Source organism: Esox lucius, chromosome 19 (assembly GCF_011004845.1).
Source record: "Esox lucius isolate fEsoLuc1 chromosome 19, fEsoLuc1.pri, whole genome shotgun sequence".
Lineage (NCBI taxonomy): Eukaryota > Metazoa > Chordata > Actinopteri > Esociformes > Esocidae > Esox > Esox lucius.
Genome location: NC_047587.1, coordinates 14,718,455 through 14,734,717, shown reverse-complemented (window position 1 = coordinate 14,734,717; position 16,263 = coordinate 14,718,455). Strand labels below are relative to the sequence as shown.

The following is a 16,263-nucleotide window of genomic DNA, read 5'->3' as shown; positions in this document are numbered from 1 at the left end:
CCACTAGGTGGTGTAAACCTTCTAAGAAAATGATTGATGCAGAGACCGGTAGTTTAATTCTGCCTGTATAGATCTGCGGATACATGGGGAGCGCTACTGAGGATTTCATTTAAAAGAGGGCAACCGTCTTCCACAACTTCCTTGAGTTGGTAAACAAACCAAAAGGATCCACACGGCCTCCTGGAGTGTGTTGTACGAACAGGCTAAAAACCATGGTTGGCAATATACTGTCGTTTACTGCAGTTTCATAATGTTTATCTCACAATTTTGGTGCATTTCTATCGTTTGAGCAAACATACGAAGTAAACTTCACTCGCAAAAATTCACTCTGTACAATCTTCACAAAGGCTGGATTAGGAGATGTCAGAAAATCTCAGCGGTGACAGGTGAAGCTCATGCTGCTATGCCGTCCAACCTCATTGTACGTGGCTGTGCACCTGTCAAGCTGAAATCCCCTACAATGCTACAGGATCACTGCATTTGCCGTCGCGGCTAGGCTTCGGCGATAATGACTAGCTGGTGAAATAGTGGGATATCACCGGATATCACTTACATTCCTTGCATATAGCAAACTTGATCAGTTGTTCACTTGAATGACGTATAATGTTTATCACCTCTGAGTATATAAATCCACTGAGCGAGTGATGGGGACTTGATTTGGACTTAATTGATCCATTGATTTATCCCACCTAATGTTTGAATCTCATGTTTGTTCCTTAACCAAAAAAAAGTGCAATGCAGTTTACTACAAAATGATCTAACTTACCGATTGACACTGTCCATGCTCAATCAGACTCTGGGCCCCTAGAGGCCCTCATCTGTCTGTGGATTGACGCTGTACGCTGACAGACCTGTCCGCGAGCAACTGTCACATATTGACCAGAAAATATTTATACATTTATTTTTATACATTTTGTAAAACATGGCTGACTCTAGTTTCTGGTCCAACGAGAGTTTCAAATTCCTTGGATGAAATACCTGGGGTGTCCACTCTTGACTGCTTTCTCAAATTTAGGATAGTTAAAGGTTAAAATTCAGTTTTGCTCATAAGTTTGGATACCCTGGCAGAAATTGTGAAATTTTTTGATTTTTGATTTGACTGATCATGCAAAAAAAATTATCACATAGGTGTTTGGCTGTTCAAAATCATAATGATAACAGAAATCACCCAAATGGCGCTGATCAAAAGTTAACATACCCTTGAATGTTTGGCCTTGTTACAGACACACTTCTAGCAGCAGGATATTATGCTAGCAGTGCTAACTCAGATTTTCTTTTTCAAAATAAAAGCCATAATTGAAATTTACAAGGCAATGTAGTTAACAATCTAAAGTTTGCATACTATATCTTGGTGTCATACTTCAGCCTAGCAATTGGTTGTAGGATATTCTTACTGCACAATAAGGGAGCACATTCAACAGAGAAAGCTGTGTGTCTCTTATGTAAGGGTTATGTCATTGTTGCTGAAATAAACAATCAAAAGCACTATCTCAAGAACAGATGGTTCTTAACTTGCTTCATAATTCATTATTGCTCAAATTTTTTTTGTTTGGGAAATGGATCAATCCTAGGTAAGGAATTTAAAGCTTGAAGATCCTCTATTTTATCTTAGTTTCAGATCAGAACATTTAAATTACTTGAATGTAGCCACACATACCTGACCAGTGTCACAACACATGGTGTTTCTTAATTTAAGTCTCTTATTTTAGCTGTTTATATGTAAGAGAAGTATAAAGCCAAAGATTCATCTCACGTGTAAACAGACAAAATCAGTATGGAGGACTAGTTATAAGCTGGGCATCTGACTATTATATCCATAAAACTCAACATTCAAGTCATAATGTGAGGCAAACAATCACCTACCGTGGCTTATCTGCCTAATTCAAGAAAATAAATACATGTAAAATCAAATAAGTTGGCCAAAAATATTTTCAAACAAATGCATGGATTCCAATAATATTTACAAATGCCACCCATTTTAAAACATGAACAAATGCTTAACAAAATAAAAACTGGTTCAGTTTCGTATCCCACAATGCATCAACACTTTTGTCTGAAGAAAAAATATAAAACCAGAAAACAACACAAAGCAGAGGCCAAGCAATCATCTTTTAATGGACAGAAGGAAACCCAGTGACACCAGTCCTCCGTTTAGCACTTCAGATCATCAACACCATGACACCCACATGTCAGTGGAGGCACTGTGGCCCCAAAAAGGAAGACACACACACACACACACACACACACACACACACACACACACACACACACACACACACACACACACACACACACACACACACACACACACACACACACACACACACACACACACACACACACACACACACACACACACACACACAACACAGATCCCCAACAATCCATCGGAACACAAAGGCCCGAAAAGGAATCGAGTGGTTCTGACACACAGACACACTTACAGTCGAATGAACATATAGAAATATACACAAACTCCATATTGTTCATAGTGCTGACAGTCAGGTTGATGTATGTGTGTGTGTGTGTGTATGTGTGCATTTCGGAAGTAGGACTTGGACACAGCAGACCCTACAGATTGACAACGCCTGAGCGAAGCAGCGTGCAGATGGCACCGCCCCAAAAGTCCTCCGGAGAGGAAGTGTCGTGGTGTTGGGCTGTTGTGTGGCGTCCGTTTAGATTTTTACTTGTTCAAAAGGTCGAGTCTCGAGAGTAGCAGAGGACAAAAACATGGCTTCTAGGGGAAGGAGGGGCTTACACGGACAGGAGAGAGGGAAGGAGGATGGAGAGAGAGAGAGAATGTCCTGTGAGGCGGTTCAAGGGACGAGCACGACACGCATGGTGTTGGTGTAACCAGATCCTGGACGCCAGCCAGTCACAACAATCACCACATCACCAGGTTTGAAGAACTGACGGTGTTTGCCTGGAAGATGGAGAAATAGAGAGTGAAATGGAGAGAGAGATCGAGAGGGGGAGAAAGTGGGGAGAGAGGGAGAGGCAGTGAGAGAGGAAGAGAGGGAGATGTTACCGGCTGGAGACCAGTCCAACATGCATGTCTTCTATGACAAAAAATGGTAAAGGCAAATGACATCTTTTTTTCAAATGATTTGAAAACACTATAAAAATGTAACCCATACAGGAATGAGAAACATTCATTTTGTTCATACGTTGGTGTATAAAGGTAATTTTGTCAAATATATACATTTGGTGATATTTGTCCTTAATTGAAATATACAGAGATACATTAGCAAATCATATACTAACCCTACTTTGAATTATGGCCTTCATGTATGAAACGACACCAAAAAAATACTATTACTTAATCATAATAGACATTCACCAGTACTATTTAAACATTGTAAACGTAACGCGGCGCGATCGCTCACCCATCTCCAAGGCAAAGTTGACGCGGAGGTCAACGTCCTCGGCCCACACATCGTTGGCGGGTTTGGTGTACAGCACAGGGAAAATGCCGCGGTACAGATGGGCCTGACGGGCAGTCTGGCCGCACCGGGTTACAGCGATGATGGGGGCGCGGGGCCTATACCTGGACAGCAGGTGTGCCGACCTGCAGGTAGATACAGGAAGGAACAGACCGGGGGGAAGGGCGGGGCTTGAAACTGCCTTAGGGTTCATTAATGAGCTTCATCAAACCAGTACCAAGAGTGATTCTTTGAGGGGAAGACACTTCATAGATGACAATAATCACACTTGTTTTGTAATAACTACTTTTCATATTGATAGTACACTGGTTAAGATACGGCATGAAAATATCATTCCAGTTGTTGTATTAATCCTAGAAAACAGCTGACTGTGTGGTACCAAATAGTGGAATGTCTCTGAACTTTGAGTGGACTAGGAGAGGAGCGGAGAGTTATAATTAACTTCGTAAATGTCAGGGTTCAGGACTGGAAAGGTCGGGAGCTAGAGTACATTAGCTTGTGGGTTTCAGCCGGAGCGTTAGGTGGCCAAGTGGTTAGAACATCTGACCAGGAATTAAAGGTTACAGGATGGACCCCTGAGCCTGCACTGTGAGCAGGATAGTTAACCCAAATTGCTCCCAGGACGCTCATTGTGGGGCAGCCTCCCACACCACTCCAATTCAGAGAGGTTGACTTGAATGCGGAAGATGAATATCAGTTGGACGTTGTGTGCAAACAGACAAATATCCCCTTTTCCCAAAAGGGCTTTCTGCTACAGATCTGTGTCTCTGCTACATATCTGGGTCTTTGCTACAGTTTTGGGTCTCTGCTACAGATCTGTGTCTCTGCTACATTCCTGGGTCTCTGCTACAGACCTCAGTCTCTGCTACATATCTGGGTCTCTGCTACAGCTCTGTGTCCCTGCTACATATATGTGTCTCTGCTACTGATCTGAGTCTCTGCTACAGATCTGGGCCTCTGCTACAGATATGAATCGGCACTGCTGTAGGTCTGTTTTTCTGCTACATAACTGGATCTTTGCTAAATTGCTGTGTCTCTGTGCTGGCAGCAAAGCAGCTGAGCAGGACTGTGTTACAGAAGCTCACAGTTCCATCAAATAAGGACTGAAAATAAGTAATAGCATTATTCTGTTTACATATCAGATAGATGGGGGAATGTTTTCGCCCGGGCAAAAAAATTAATTCAATATAACTGAAGTTATTTATGCTTAGTTATTGTTGGCTTCTTGCTACTGCACAGTTTAGTCTTTAGGGGCTTGGGCTACATTAAAATATAAGAATATTATTATCTGAAAAAGTTAGTACACCCCCGGGAAAGTTGTCCCTTTATTATATTTGGACACATATGTTTGAGCAAAATGTACAAAGGTAACCCAAATTAACAAATCACACAAAAACATTTACTTTTAAAGCATGTATGGATATTAAAAATAAACACAAATGCAATTTCCTTATGTAGCAAATGTTAGTACACCCCTATCTTTACAATAAAATTAAATTAGAATAGCAGAGATGACTGAATTCCATATTGTACCAGAGAATGCTTCAGGAGAATGTGAGGCCATTTGTCAAAAAGCTGAAGCTGAACAAAATATGGATCTTGTATCAGGACATTTATCCAAAACACGCAAGCAAAGCTACAACAGAATGCCTCCAAAAAAAAAAAGAAATAGGGGCTTATTAAAGAAATGTTGGGTTAGTCAAAGCCCAGATCTCAATGATATTGAAATGCTCTGGGGTGACTTGAAGCGGGCCATGGGTCCAAGAAAGCCCTTGAACATAACAGCTGAAGCAGTACTGTAAAGAACAGTGGGCAGAAATTCCTCCCAGTTGATACAACAGACTGATAGACAGTTACAAGAAGTGGCTAGTGAAAGTTATTTTAAACTAAAATGTGCAACACCATCTATTGAATCTAGGGGTGTACTTAATGTCTTTCTGTAGATTTTTGTATGAAAGATGATTGCAGTATAATCCTTTAGTGTCAGTCGTTAAACTAGGTTACCTTTATCTGTGTGACATTTGCAAATCCATGTCCACACATACACTACCGTTCAAAGGTTTGGGCTCACTTAGAAATATACACGTTTTCCATGAAAACATACATGAAATGAGTTTGAATAGGAAATATAGCAAAATGAATAGGAAACATAGTCGTTGAAAAGGTTAGAAATTATGTTTTTTTTATAACTGTGTCCTTCAAACTTAGCTTTCATTAAAGAATCCTCAATTTTCAGCAATTACAGCCTTGCAGATCTTTGGCATTCTAGTTGTCAATTTGTTGAGGTATTCTGAAGAGATTTAACCCGATGCTTCCTGAAGCACCTCCCACAAGTTGGATTGGCTTGATGGGCATTTCTTATGTACCATAAGGTCAAGCTGCTCCCACAACAGCTCAATGGGGTTGAAATCCAGGGACTGTTCTGGCCACTCTATTACAGACAGAATACCAGCTGACTGCTTGTTCTCCAAACAGTTCTTGCATAGGAAATTGGTTCCAATCAAGCGCCGTACACAGGGTATGGCACGGCGTTGCAAAACGGAATGATAACCTTCCTTCTTCAAGATCCCTTTTACCCTGTACAAATCTCCCATTTCACCACCACCATCAAATCATTTTCCTCTGTCCAGTGTCTGTGTTCTTTTGCCCATCTCAATCTTTTATTTTTATTTGCCAGATATGTCTTTTTCTTTTCAACTCTGCCCAGAAGGCCAGCATTGTTTATAATGGGTTTGCACCTTTGTAGATATTCCAAAATATTTCCAGCCACAATAGTCATTTACAAGATTAACAATGCCTATATCGATATATTTTATGTTATTGTAATCGACAAAAATGTTGCTTTACTTTTGAAAACAAGGGAATTTCTAAACGACCCCAAAGTTTTGAACGGTAGTCTATATAAAAAAGACAACTTTCTAGGGGGCATACTTCCCTTTTTCAGGTGGCTGTGTGATACTGATTGCTTTCTGCTGGATTTGTACCTGCCGGTCTTGGTGAGCACGATGATGGCACTGGCGCAGCACTTGAAGGAAGCCTCCACGGCGCCAATGGCAACAGTCTCCGTGGGGTCACGGGTCAGATGGGAGGTACGACGGAGCTCCTCAAATATCTGCCTGTGGAACATGGCGGCTTCGGCCTCGCGGGCGATCTGGAGGGTAAGGAGAGATGGAGAAAGAGGGAGGAAAGGGGGGAGAGGAGAAACAAAGTGAGAACCTTAGCTACCGTAATCCAGCTACAGTAATGTTCAGAAATCATGCAGTGAAGGCCTACAGATTCGAACCACATTATAAGCAAAATGCTTCGAATCCGACATTCAAATTGGCTTGTAGCTGTGGTACACGTAAGCAATAAGGTATGTGGTATGTGGCCAATACGTCACAAGACCCCCAAGAGGCCTTACTGCACTCATAAACTGGTCACCATTGTAATTAGAGAAGTTGAAAGTGATGTGGTATCACACCCGTAGTCTTACAGTATACACCACAACTATCACCATTCAGGATTCAAACCAACTGGTTTAAATGACACTTTATACCACTGGTAGGATGTCATATCACTTTTCACTGCTCTGATTGTGTTGGTAACCAGTTTATAATAACAATAAGGCATGCACCACACCCCTAGGTGCGTTCAAGCTTAAGTGACACACAGTTCAGTCTCTTTCTAGGCCAAAGCCTTGATACCCTGTCACAGCAAAGTCACAGTTAAGTCCCAACAGCACCAAAAATGAAACAGTAAGGAAAGAGACCAAAGAGACACTTCTTCCGCAGATAGGTACTCTAACTTTTTGTCCACTCGTAAATCTACAGTGTCATCACTTTGGTCTGCATACCTCAGGTATTGTGATGCAGTCCTCCAGAAACGTGCTGACTGAGCAATCTGACGAACGCAAAACGGTGAAACCGTGGGGTGGGGTTGGGGTGAGGAGCACACAAAACAAGGTTACACGGTTAGTGTGAACAAGCAGTTAGTAGATTACAAGCCAGAAACACGACACAACAGTGTTCCAGGACCAGTGTTTGGGTCAACTGCTCTTCACTTCCAATCGCTTCATGAAGTACAACTACATTCCAATTATTATCAATGCTTTTTGGTGAGAAAAGTTTACTATTAGTATTGGAATTTAGTTAAGTTACAGCTACAGTAATGTTCCAATGGATTGGAACTGAAACAGAAATAACCTCAACCCTTAAAACACACACTCATTATATTACATTCATATTACATTTACTTCATAATCACTCCCCCAGTTCCCTGAGATGACACCAGAGCAAAGCCAAAACACACACTGCCAGTTATGGTCATGTAGATTTACCCAGAAGTCACTATTACACCTTCTATACTGTGGATTTTTGCAGAGATGTAGAATGTACGGGGCATACAGGTATTGTTCTCTGTCGCTATTGGTCATTTGGACCTAACTCATGCATGTGAATAAGGGACAGTAGGGGTTATTAACTGGGACACTGCAGATGTTGGGCTTGAGCCAAGTCTACGGAGAGCGCTCCGTTCTCAGTCCCTCACCTTGTGCTGGGTGCGGACTGCCTCTAGTGGGTAGTCTCCCTTGGCGGTCTCACCGCTGAGCATGATGCAGTCGTTGCCATCCAGGACGGCGTTGGCGACATCGGAGGCCTCGGCGCGGGTGGGGCGTGGCTTCTTGATCATGCTCTCCAGCATCTGGGCCAGTCAATGAGAGCCAACAGAGATTGTTCACAAACCAATCAGAAGATCACAGATGAGATTGTTAGCATGAGGTTAATGCTAACGTTTACAGGGAGGTGTAACTGTCTGACTCTGAGACAGTTGTCAAAATCAGTATAACCACTTACCAAAAAATCTGAGTTTAAAACTGACCCCTAAGTTTAACCGTGCCAGTCTAGGCACATTTATTTCATGATGCTGTACACATTTACTCAGTTAGCTAATTGAAATGGATGTTCTATCTGTGGTGATTTATGTTATGACCAGAACACTTGTCTTTCTGACCTGTGTGGCACAGGTGATGGGCTTGCCAATCCTGTTGCAACGTCCCGTCATCATTTTCGAGGCGATGAACACTTTCTCTGTGGGGATCTCAATGCCCATGTCTCCGCGAGCGATCATGATGCCATCGCTGGCCTCCAGGATCTCGTCAAACCTGTTGAAATGCAGATGAGCAGGACATATCATTCCAAGAAATAAAACTCAAGACAAGCATTGGCATTCCAAGGCCCTGTTTCCTTCTTTGAGAAATTCTGAAAGTGCTGAAATGTTTACGAAACAAACACACCCACAATGCTACCATCTCACTCCCTGCATATGTCACTCTTTCCCTTGCACAATTCTTTTGGCACAGACCTGCGGATGCCCTCGTGGTTTTCCAGCTTGGAGATGATCTTGATGTCCTTGCCTTTCTCCCCCAGGACCTTCCTGACGGCGTGCACGTCGGCAGCCTTGCGGATGAAGGAGGCGAACACCATGTCGACTCCCTGCTCCACGCCGAACTGCAGGTCCTGCATGTCCTTCTCGGAGACAGCTGGGAGGTCCACGGCGGCCCCGGGCAGGTTCACACCCTTCTTGGAGCCCAGGGTACCGCCGTTCTCGATTTCACAGTCCAAGAAGTCGGAGCCTTCAGAGCAAAGCACGTGTGTGTCAGTCACAGTGACTGCGCCGGGGCAGTGCTATGGAACATATGCTTTAACGGGAAAAGCCAGAGGAAATCAAAGGAATGCTTTACTTTTGTTACGTGTGCTGCTATCGCTGATAGGTTGGTCACCTAGTGATCTGAGTGTCTGACCAGTAACTGAATGGTTGCCTGATCGATGAGCTACAGAGGATCATAACAAGTTACGAGAGTGTTAGGATTTTGCTACTGCCAAAATACTCACCGACTTCCTTCACCTTCAGGGAGATGAGGCCGTCGTCGATGAAGACGTGGGAGCCGACCTTCATGATCTTGGTGATGTTCTTGTAGTCCAACCACAGGTTCTTATCATCACAGTTGTCCTTGTACTTGTCGTCCAAGGTCAGCTTAATGGTCTGTCCCTTCTTCAGCTCCACCTCAGCTTCGCCACTCTGCATATGGCAAAAATTATACATTTACCTATAGAATATTTTTTGGCTAAGGCTGGGCTTGATTTTTGTCTGCTAAAGCGCCCTTGGAAGTACACTTTACTGAGTATAGCGTGTCTCTGGGGAAGGCTGGGGCATAAGATCAATTCATATTAGTCTCATGCTATCAGTGCTTTTAGCAGATAGAGCACTGCATCTGTAGTGCCAAGGTTGTGGGTTTGATTCCTGCAAGAAGGAACCGGTATGAAAATGTGCTGGCCATGTATTTCTATTTGTTGTAAAGTTCCATGTATTTGTTGTAAAGTTCCATGCAATGACGTGCTTTGACAGAGGTTTGACATGACCTGACCTGATATTTGGCTTTTTGTAAACCTAATGGTTAGTGAACACTCACACCCTTGATGAGGCCTGTCCTGATCTCTGGTCCCTTGGTGTCCAGAGCGATGGCCACTGGTCTGTACTCAATGCTTCCATGTCCAAAGCTCTCGGTGGCATCACGGATGTTCTTGATGGTCTCAGCGTGGTACTAATAAGAGAATTCAACATTAGTTTCTGCTGAAATCTATATTTCTCTCCATGGAATGTCAACAGTAAACGGTACAGGCAATGCAAATAAAGGGGTCCAAGCAGAGAACCTTGAGCAACAGCAAATTCTACTTCGTAAGGTTTGGATGATTTGTAACTCAGCTGGACAAATTAGCATGGCTCGGATATGAATTTTTCTGCAATTTTAAATACACTCTCAATAAAAGTACTAAATGAGAATGACGAAGTGGAATAGAATGGGTTTGTTTTGGTGTAAGCAAAAAGAGGTAGCATAGCCACGTAGCAGAGCTGCGTAAAACAGTCATGTACAATAGCATAAACACGCAGCACCTTCATGTAGCATAGCCACTTAACATACAGTAGCCACAAAGCATTGCCACATAGCATAGCCATATACTGAAGCATAGAAATGTAACATACAGTATAACCACATATGTATACAGAGACAGATAGCCCACAGGAAACACTTGAAGCATCAGGTCAATAACCTGTAATTTTTTAATGCAGGACAGAAACATGTTAGAATGTGTGAAAACTGCCTAATAAGATCTTGCTAGTTGGTGACTGCCTCTGCCCACCTCCTTTCCTAGACTCTCTTCACTCTGATTCACTAGCCTCTCATGGAAACGAAAGCTGGTGGGTTATATTTGCTTAGCTAAAAAAAAAAAACAAGCGCTGTTAGCTATTTGCTGTCTCTAAACAGTTTCAGGAACTCAGTGAGGTTCACTCTGTGCACAATACCATACAGATGGCAATTAGTAACCAGTTTAATTATATTTTTCTGAAATGTTTCAGCCTCTGGTGTTTTAGCATAGCCAAGTAATATTAGGGTTTGCTCCTGGTCCCTTTAAATTTGTTCTGTTCATAGATGAGAGTGAACCTGATACATAGGGACTTATGCTATTTATATCTGTCTCGAGGTCAACTGACCTGGCTTCTGGCCTTTTGATCTCACAAACCTTTGATGTCAAGACAAGGAGAGATGACGTTATTATAAGTCAAGTCATACGGTCTATTCTGCTGTGTATTGTTCTGACATGTCAGAATGTCTTGTACTTTGGTGCTCTATCCATCTGGTGTCTATCCATCTGGTGATCTATACATCTGTTGTCTATACATCTGGTGTCTATCCATCTGGTGTTTATCCATCTGGTGATCTATACATCTGTTGTCTATCCATCTGATGCTCTATCCATCTGGTGTCTATCTATCTGGTGTCTATCCATCTGGTGATCCATACATCTGTTGTCTATCCATCTGGTGTCTATACATCTGATGCTCTATACATCTGGTGTCTATCCATCTGGTGTCTATCCATCTAGTGTCTATCCATCTGATGTTCTATCCATCTGGTGTTTATCCATCTGGTCCTCTATTTATCTAGTGTCTATCCATCTGGTGCTCTATATATCACATGCTCTATCCATCTGGTGCACTATACATCTGGTGTCTATCCATCTGGTGCTTAATATATCTGGTGTTCTATCCATCTGGTGCTCTATACATCTGGTGTCTATCCATCTGGTGCTCTATATATCTGGTGTTCTATCCATCTGGTGCTCTGTACATCTGGGGTCTATCCATCTGGTGCTCTATCCATCTGGTGCTCTATACATCTGCTGTCTATCCATCTGGTGCTATATATCTGGTGCTTTATCCATCTGATGCTCTATACATCTGGTGTCTATCCATCTGATGCTCTATACATCTGGTGTCTATCCACCTGGTGTCTATCCATCTGATGCTCTATTTATCTGGTGTCTATCCATCTGGTGCTCTATATATCTGGTGCTCTATCCATCTGGTGCTCTATACATCTGGTGTCTATCCATCTGGTGCTCTATATATCTGGTGTTCTATCCATCTGGTGCTCTATACATCTGGTGTCTATCCATCTGGTGCTCTATATATCTGGTTTTCTATCCATCTGATGCTCTATACATCTGGTGTCTATCCATCTGGTGCTCTATACATCTGGTGTCTATACATCTGGTGTCTATCAATCTGGCACTCTATCCATCTGGTGTCTTTCCATCTGTTGTCTTTCCATCTGGTGTCTATCCATCTGGCGTTCTATCCAATTCATGTGTCACTACACACAAACTACTCTGTACACACAAACGTTGAGGAATGGATCAAGAAACCCAGAGCAAACATAACTTTGATACATATGAGCAGGTAATGTGATCTATTGATAATCTAGATACAGGGTTGAAATACATAGTATACTTTTTGGGATAACCATTATCATCAAAGAGCAAAAATAATATAAATATAAATTGATTCAGATATAAAAATATTGCTTGACACCAAATACTGGAACAGGTTGTGAACTTCCAAGGTGGACTTGGTCTGCCCCGGGTTACACGGTGAAAAAGGTAGACAGCCATGACTTTTAAAAAGGAGAGGTCAGTCGTCTAAAGTCTAGTTCCAGGACCTGGCTAGGGTCCAACTGGCACCACTGCTGATCAGCTGAAGACCAGCAAGCTGCCGGGCTGGATCTTGCAGGAGGTGAAGGCGCTGAAGTGCAGCTGTGTTCGGATCAGCTTACACACACTGACATTTAAATGGTAAAGTGAAAATGTCACAATGGCAGCGGCCGGCTGTGCCGCAGTGGACCAATTCAAGGTTGTAGGCTCCAGTCCAAAATTATATTTATATTCGGCCGGGTGGAAATGTCACCACATGGGGTGGAAATGTTGTGGAAATAATTTAAAGGCATCATTCGCAATGTCTTTTCTCTTAGGGAAAACATGTATTTATTAGATTGTTTAAGTGTCTCTTTGTGAAGTGAAGAACATGAGAGTGAAGGCGAGGGGGTCATTTCAGAGTGCTAGTCGAATTCCTACAACAGCTGTCAGTCCTGGTGTCCTTTCTCTTAGCACCAGGACTGGTGTGATGTAAACTACAGACCTCATGAGTTCCGTGAGAGAAGTTCATTCTTGCAATGTTCATCCCAGATTTGATCATCTCCTTGGCAATATCCACTTTTCGGGAGGCGGGTCCTGCACGGGGACAAGCAAAGCTTACAGAGGGGCAGCAGGGGATTGTTGGGTAATAGTGAAAGAAGTGAGGAGTGGTGGGTTAGTACTGAAGGAAGTGAGAGTGGGGGTCAGTTGTGAATGAAGTGAGGCGTGGGGGTTAGTAGTGAAGGAAGTGAGGCATGAATGTTAGTAGTGAAGGAACTAAGGTGTGGGGGGTTAGTAGTTAAAAAAGTGAGGCGTGGGGGTCAGTTGTGAATGAAGTAAGGCGTGGGGGATAGTTGTGGAAAAAAGTGAGGGGTTAGTAGTGAAGGAAGTGAGGCATGGGGGTCAGTTGTGAATGAAGTACGGCGTGGGGGTTAGTAGTGAAGGAAGTAAGGCGTAGTGAAAAAAGTGAAGGGTGAGAGTCAGTTGGGAATTAATTGAGGCGTGGGGGTTAGTAGTGAAGGAAGTGAAGTGTAGGGGGTTAGTAGTGAAACAAATGAGGGGTGGGGGTCAGTTTTGAATGAAGTGAGGCATGGGGGTTAGTAGTGAAAAAAGTGAGGGGTGGGGGGTTAGTAGTGAAGGAAGTGAGGCATGGGGGTCAGTTGTGACTGAAGTGAGACGTGGGTTTAGTAGTGAAGGAAGTGAGGCGTGGGGGTTAGTATTGAAAGAAGTGAGGGGTGGGAGTCAGTTGTGAATGAATTGAGGCGTGGGGGTTAGTAGTGAAGGAAGTGAGGCGTGGGGGTTAGTATTGAAAGAAGTGAGGGGTGGGAGTCAGTTGTGAATGAATTGAGGCGTAGAGGGTTAGTAGTGAAGGAAGTGAGGCGTGGGGGTTATTAGTGAAGGAAATGAGGCGTGGGGGTTAGTAGTGAAGAAAGTGAGGCGTGGGGGGTTAGTAGTAAAAAAAGTGAGGGATGGGAGTCAGTTGTGAATGAATTGTGGCGTGGGGGGTTAGTAGTGAAGGAAGTGAATAGTGAAGGTAGTTGGGGGTGGGGTGTCTCCACTGACCGATGGTACAGATGATGCCGGTGTTGCGAGCCACGGCAGGCTCAGAGTCGATGTCCAGGAGACACAGGTGTTCCAGGAAGGTGTCGGCCATGGCAGCGTGTAGCTGCTGCGTCTGAATGATGGCGGAGGCCATTTGCTTACCTTTAGACATTAACGGAACTAGTGTCTGAGGAGAGGGAGAGAGGTGAAGGAGATGAGGGAGAGAGAGGCGAGGGAGAGAGGAGAGGGAGGTGAGAAAGGGAGGAGAGAGAGACAGGAGAGGGAGGGAGGGAGCATGTAGTGAGGGAGGGGGGAGGGAGGGCAGAGAATAAGTTGAGGGTGGGAGAGGGAGGGATGGAGGGAGTGAAGGTAGAAAGGAGGAAGATGGGACGAAGACAGGTAGGTAGATAAAGGGAATAAAGAGGGTAGGTAGAAAGGAGGAAGATGACAGGTAGGTAGATAAAGGGAATAAAGAGGGAAGGTAAATATAGGTAAAGAAGTTGGATAGAAATAGGGATCTGACTCAGTGCTGGGGTGGGTCTGGCCTGTCGGTGTGAAAGGCCACACAGAACCACCCTGCAACTGCACTGACAGACACACTGACTCATCCACCCAAGCATTCCAGTCAGAAAGATTACCAGAGGGAAAACACTGGGCTACGTAAGAGGAGCTGGGCACCGGGCAGTTTTATGGCGCCAGTGATGAACCTGACCAGCCAAAGAAATACAACATAGTAATTTAACGTAGGGGAATTTTTGTTCAACCTCCAGAGGGCCACATTCTTCTCCTTCTCTACAGGTGTCAATAACTTAGGATGACACATAGAGACATGGAAAACACCTGCGACCATGACAACAATATCCACCAGTACAGCTATTAACTGCTCCAGAAAGCAGTGCTACAAATTCAACTGGAAGATATTTTTAGAAATATGTTTCTCCCTTTCAGCAATGACAAACCCTTGGCAGGACATATAAACAGTTCAGACAGCATCTGAATGTCACTGTCAGAGTGAACCAGGCTTTCACAGACATCCATTTATTCTGGATAACTAAAATAAAACATATGCTGCTGTTATGATATTTTATCCTATTATATTCCATTCCAAGATCACTATGAATTATTGAGCTATGACTCAAGGAGCTTATTCAAGCAACACAATGCTGACTAATTCACAACCATAACAGAACACTACAGTGGCTTATTAGCACACAACAAAGATAAACTGGGTCAACACCAGTGCATCAAAATGGTATAATGGAAATTGTTACAGGCTCTTGATCTAGAATCAATCTCTTTGAAATAGAGGATAAATATTAAGGATGAGTGTATCAGTGCATATGAAATACAACAGATAATTGATGTTAATAACCAAAATGTTTTAGCTAACGTTGCAGTTTTAGCCAACGTTGCAGTTTTAGCCATCTAGACAGCTCACAATATAACTTATCAACTTCTTCAAAGGAGACCATGCATTGGCATGAAACAAACCCCATTTCTTCACAGTCAACATTTCAAACAGATATTAAGTTGTAATTACTAAAGGTGCACAAATATACAATAGTCAGATAGAATTTATTTACAGAATATGAACATGTTAACAATATTAATATCCCATATCGTACACTGTAAGAATTCAATTCACAACTTCATGGTAGCAAGTCTACAAGTAAAGTTGCATTCCAAAGGTTTAAGAGTGTATCATAACATTACTATAAGAAAAATAAAGTTATTCAGACATCTACGTTAATAGTCATTTTTCATTTTTTTGCAAGAATTTTAGATTCAATTGTAAATCTAAAGTTTTCCATTTACAAAGGAGGGAGGGTGACTAACCTTCTGGGTGAACGTTGCAGGGACCAATGCGTCCATCAAACGAGTCCGGGCTACAGATAATCCCCCGACTAACCGGGACTACTTTCACAGCGAAACACAAGGTATCCTTCCGAAGACATAAACTAGAGTGGAACTGTATTAATAATATTTAATGCATAATCCGTTATATGCAATATGAATGTGTTTATATTTATATATCTATGCTACGTCGTATCGAATGTTAAAGTCTACGCGTTATTTGGTTTGAAAATATAACGAATTTTTACATGCAGAGTTGAATGTCACTTTGAAAATATAAACGTTCCAAGGCCTTCTCGTTGACCAATCATAAGACGTAGCAGCCATTCGAAAGAATTGAGCGGAATGTACAGTATGCACGCAAAGAAGGTAGAGTGACAACGACGGCCTACACCTGTGGGTAATATTTCTGACAT

The 16,263-nt window shown here is 42.8% G+C and overlaps 1 protein-coding gene across 1 annotated transcript; it reads right to left on the bottom strand.

The window, feature by feature from the left end:
* Window positions 1-2,690: 2,690 nt before the first annotated feature.
* Window positions 2,691-15,936, bottom strand: LOC105018310 (pyruvate kinase PKM). The gene is made up of 11 exons (XM_010883622.2): window positions 15,830-15,936; window positions 14,015-14,180; window positions 12,957-13,048; window positions 9,892-10,023; window positions 9,314-9,500; window positions 8,784-9,054; window positions 8,433-8,583; window positions 7,971-8,123; window positions 6,428-6,594; window positions 3,387-3,568; window positions 2,691-2,923 (listed from the first exon to the last, which is right to left on the bottom strand). Exons 1-11 carry the CDS (start codon window positions 15,863-15,865, stop codon window positions 2,817-2,819), a joined length of 1,644 nt encoding a protein of 547 aa, XP_010881924.1. The 5' UTR covers window positions 15,866-15,936; the 3' UTR covers window positions 2,691-2,816.
* Window positions 15,937-16,263: the final 327 nt, after the last annotated feature.

What these genes read in the sequence shown, in the direction of transcription:
- LOC105018310 (XM_010883622.2), bottom strand. Translation starts at nt 15,865, where the DNA reads ATGGACGCATTGGTCCCTGCAACGTTCACCCAGAAG. An exon ending in CAGTCCGCACCCAGCACAAG is followed by an intron (nt 6,595 to 7,970) that starts GTGAGGGACTGA and finishes CTTACCCTCCAG; the next exon opens with ATCGCCCGCGAGGCCGAAGC. An exon ending in CAACTTTGCCTTGGAGATGG is followed by an intron (nt 2,924 to 3,386) that starts GTGAGCGATCGC and finishes TCCATCTTCCAG; the next exon opens with GCAAACACCGTCAGTTCTTC.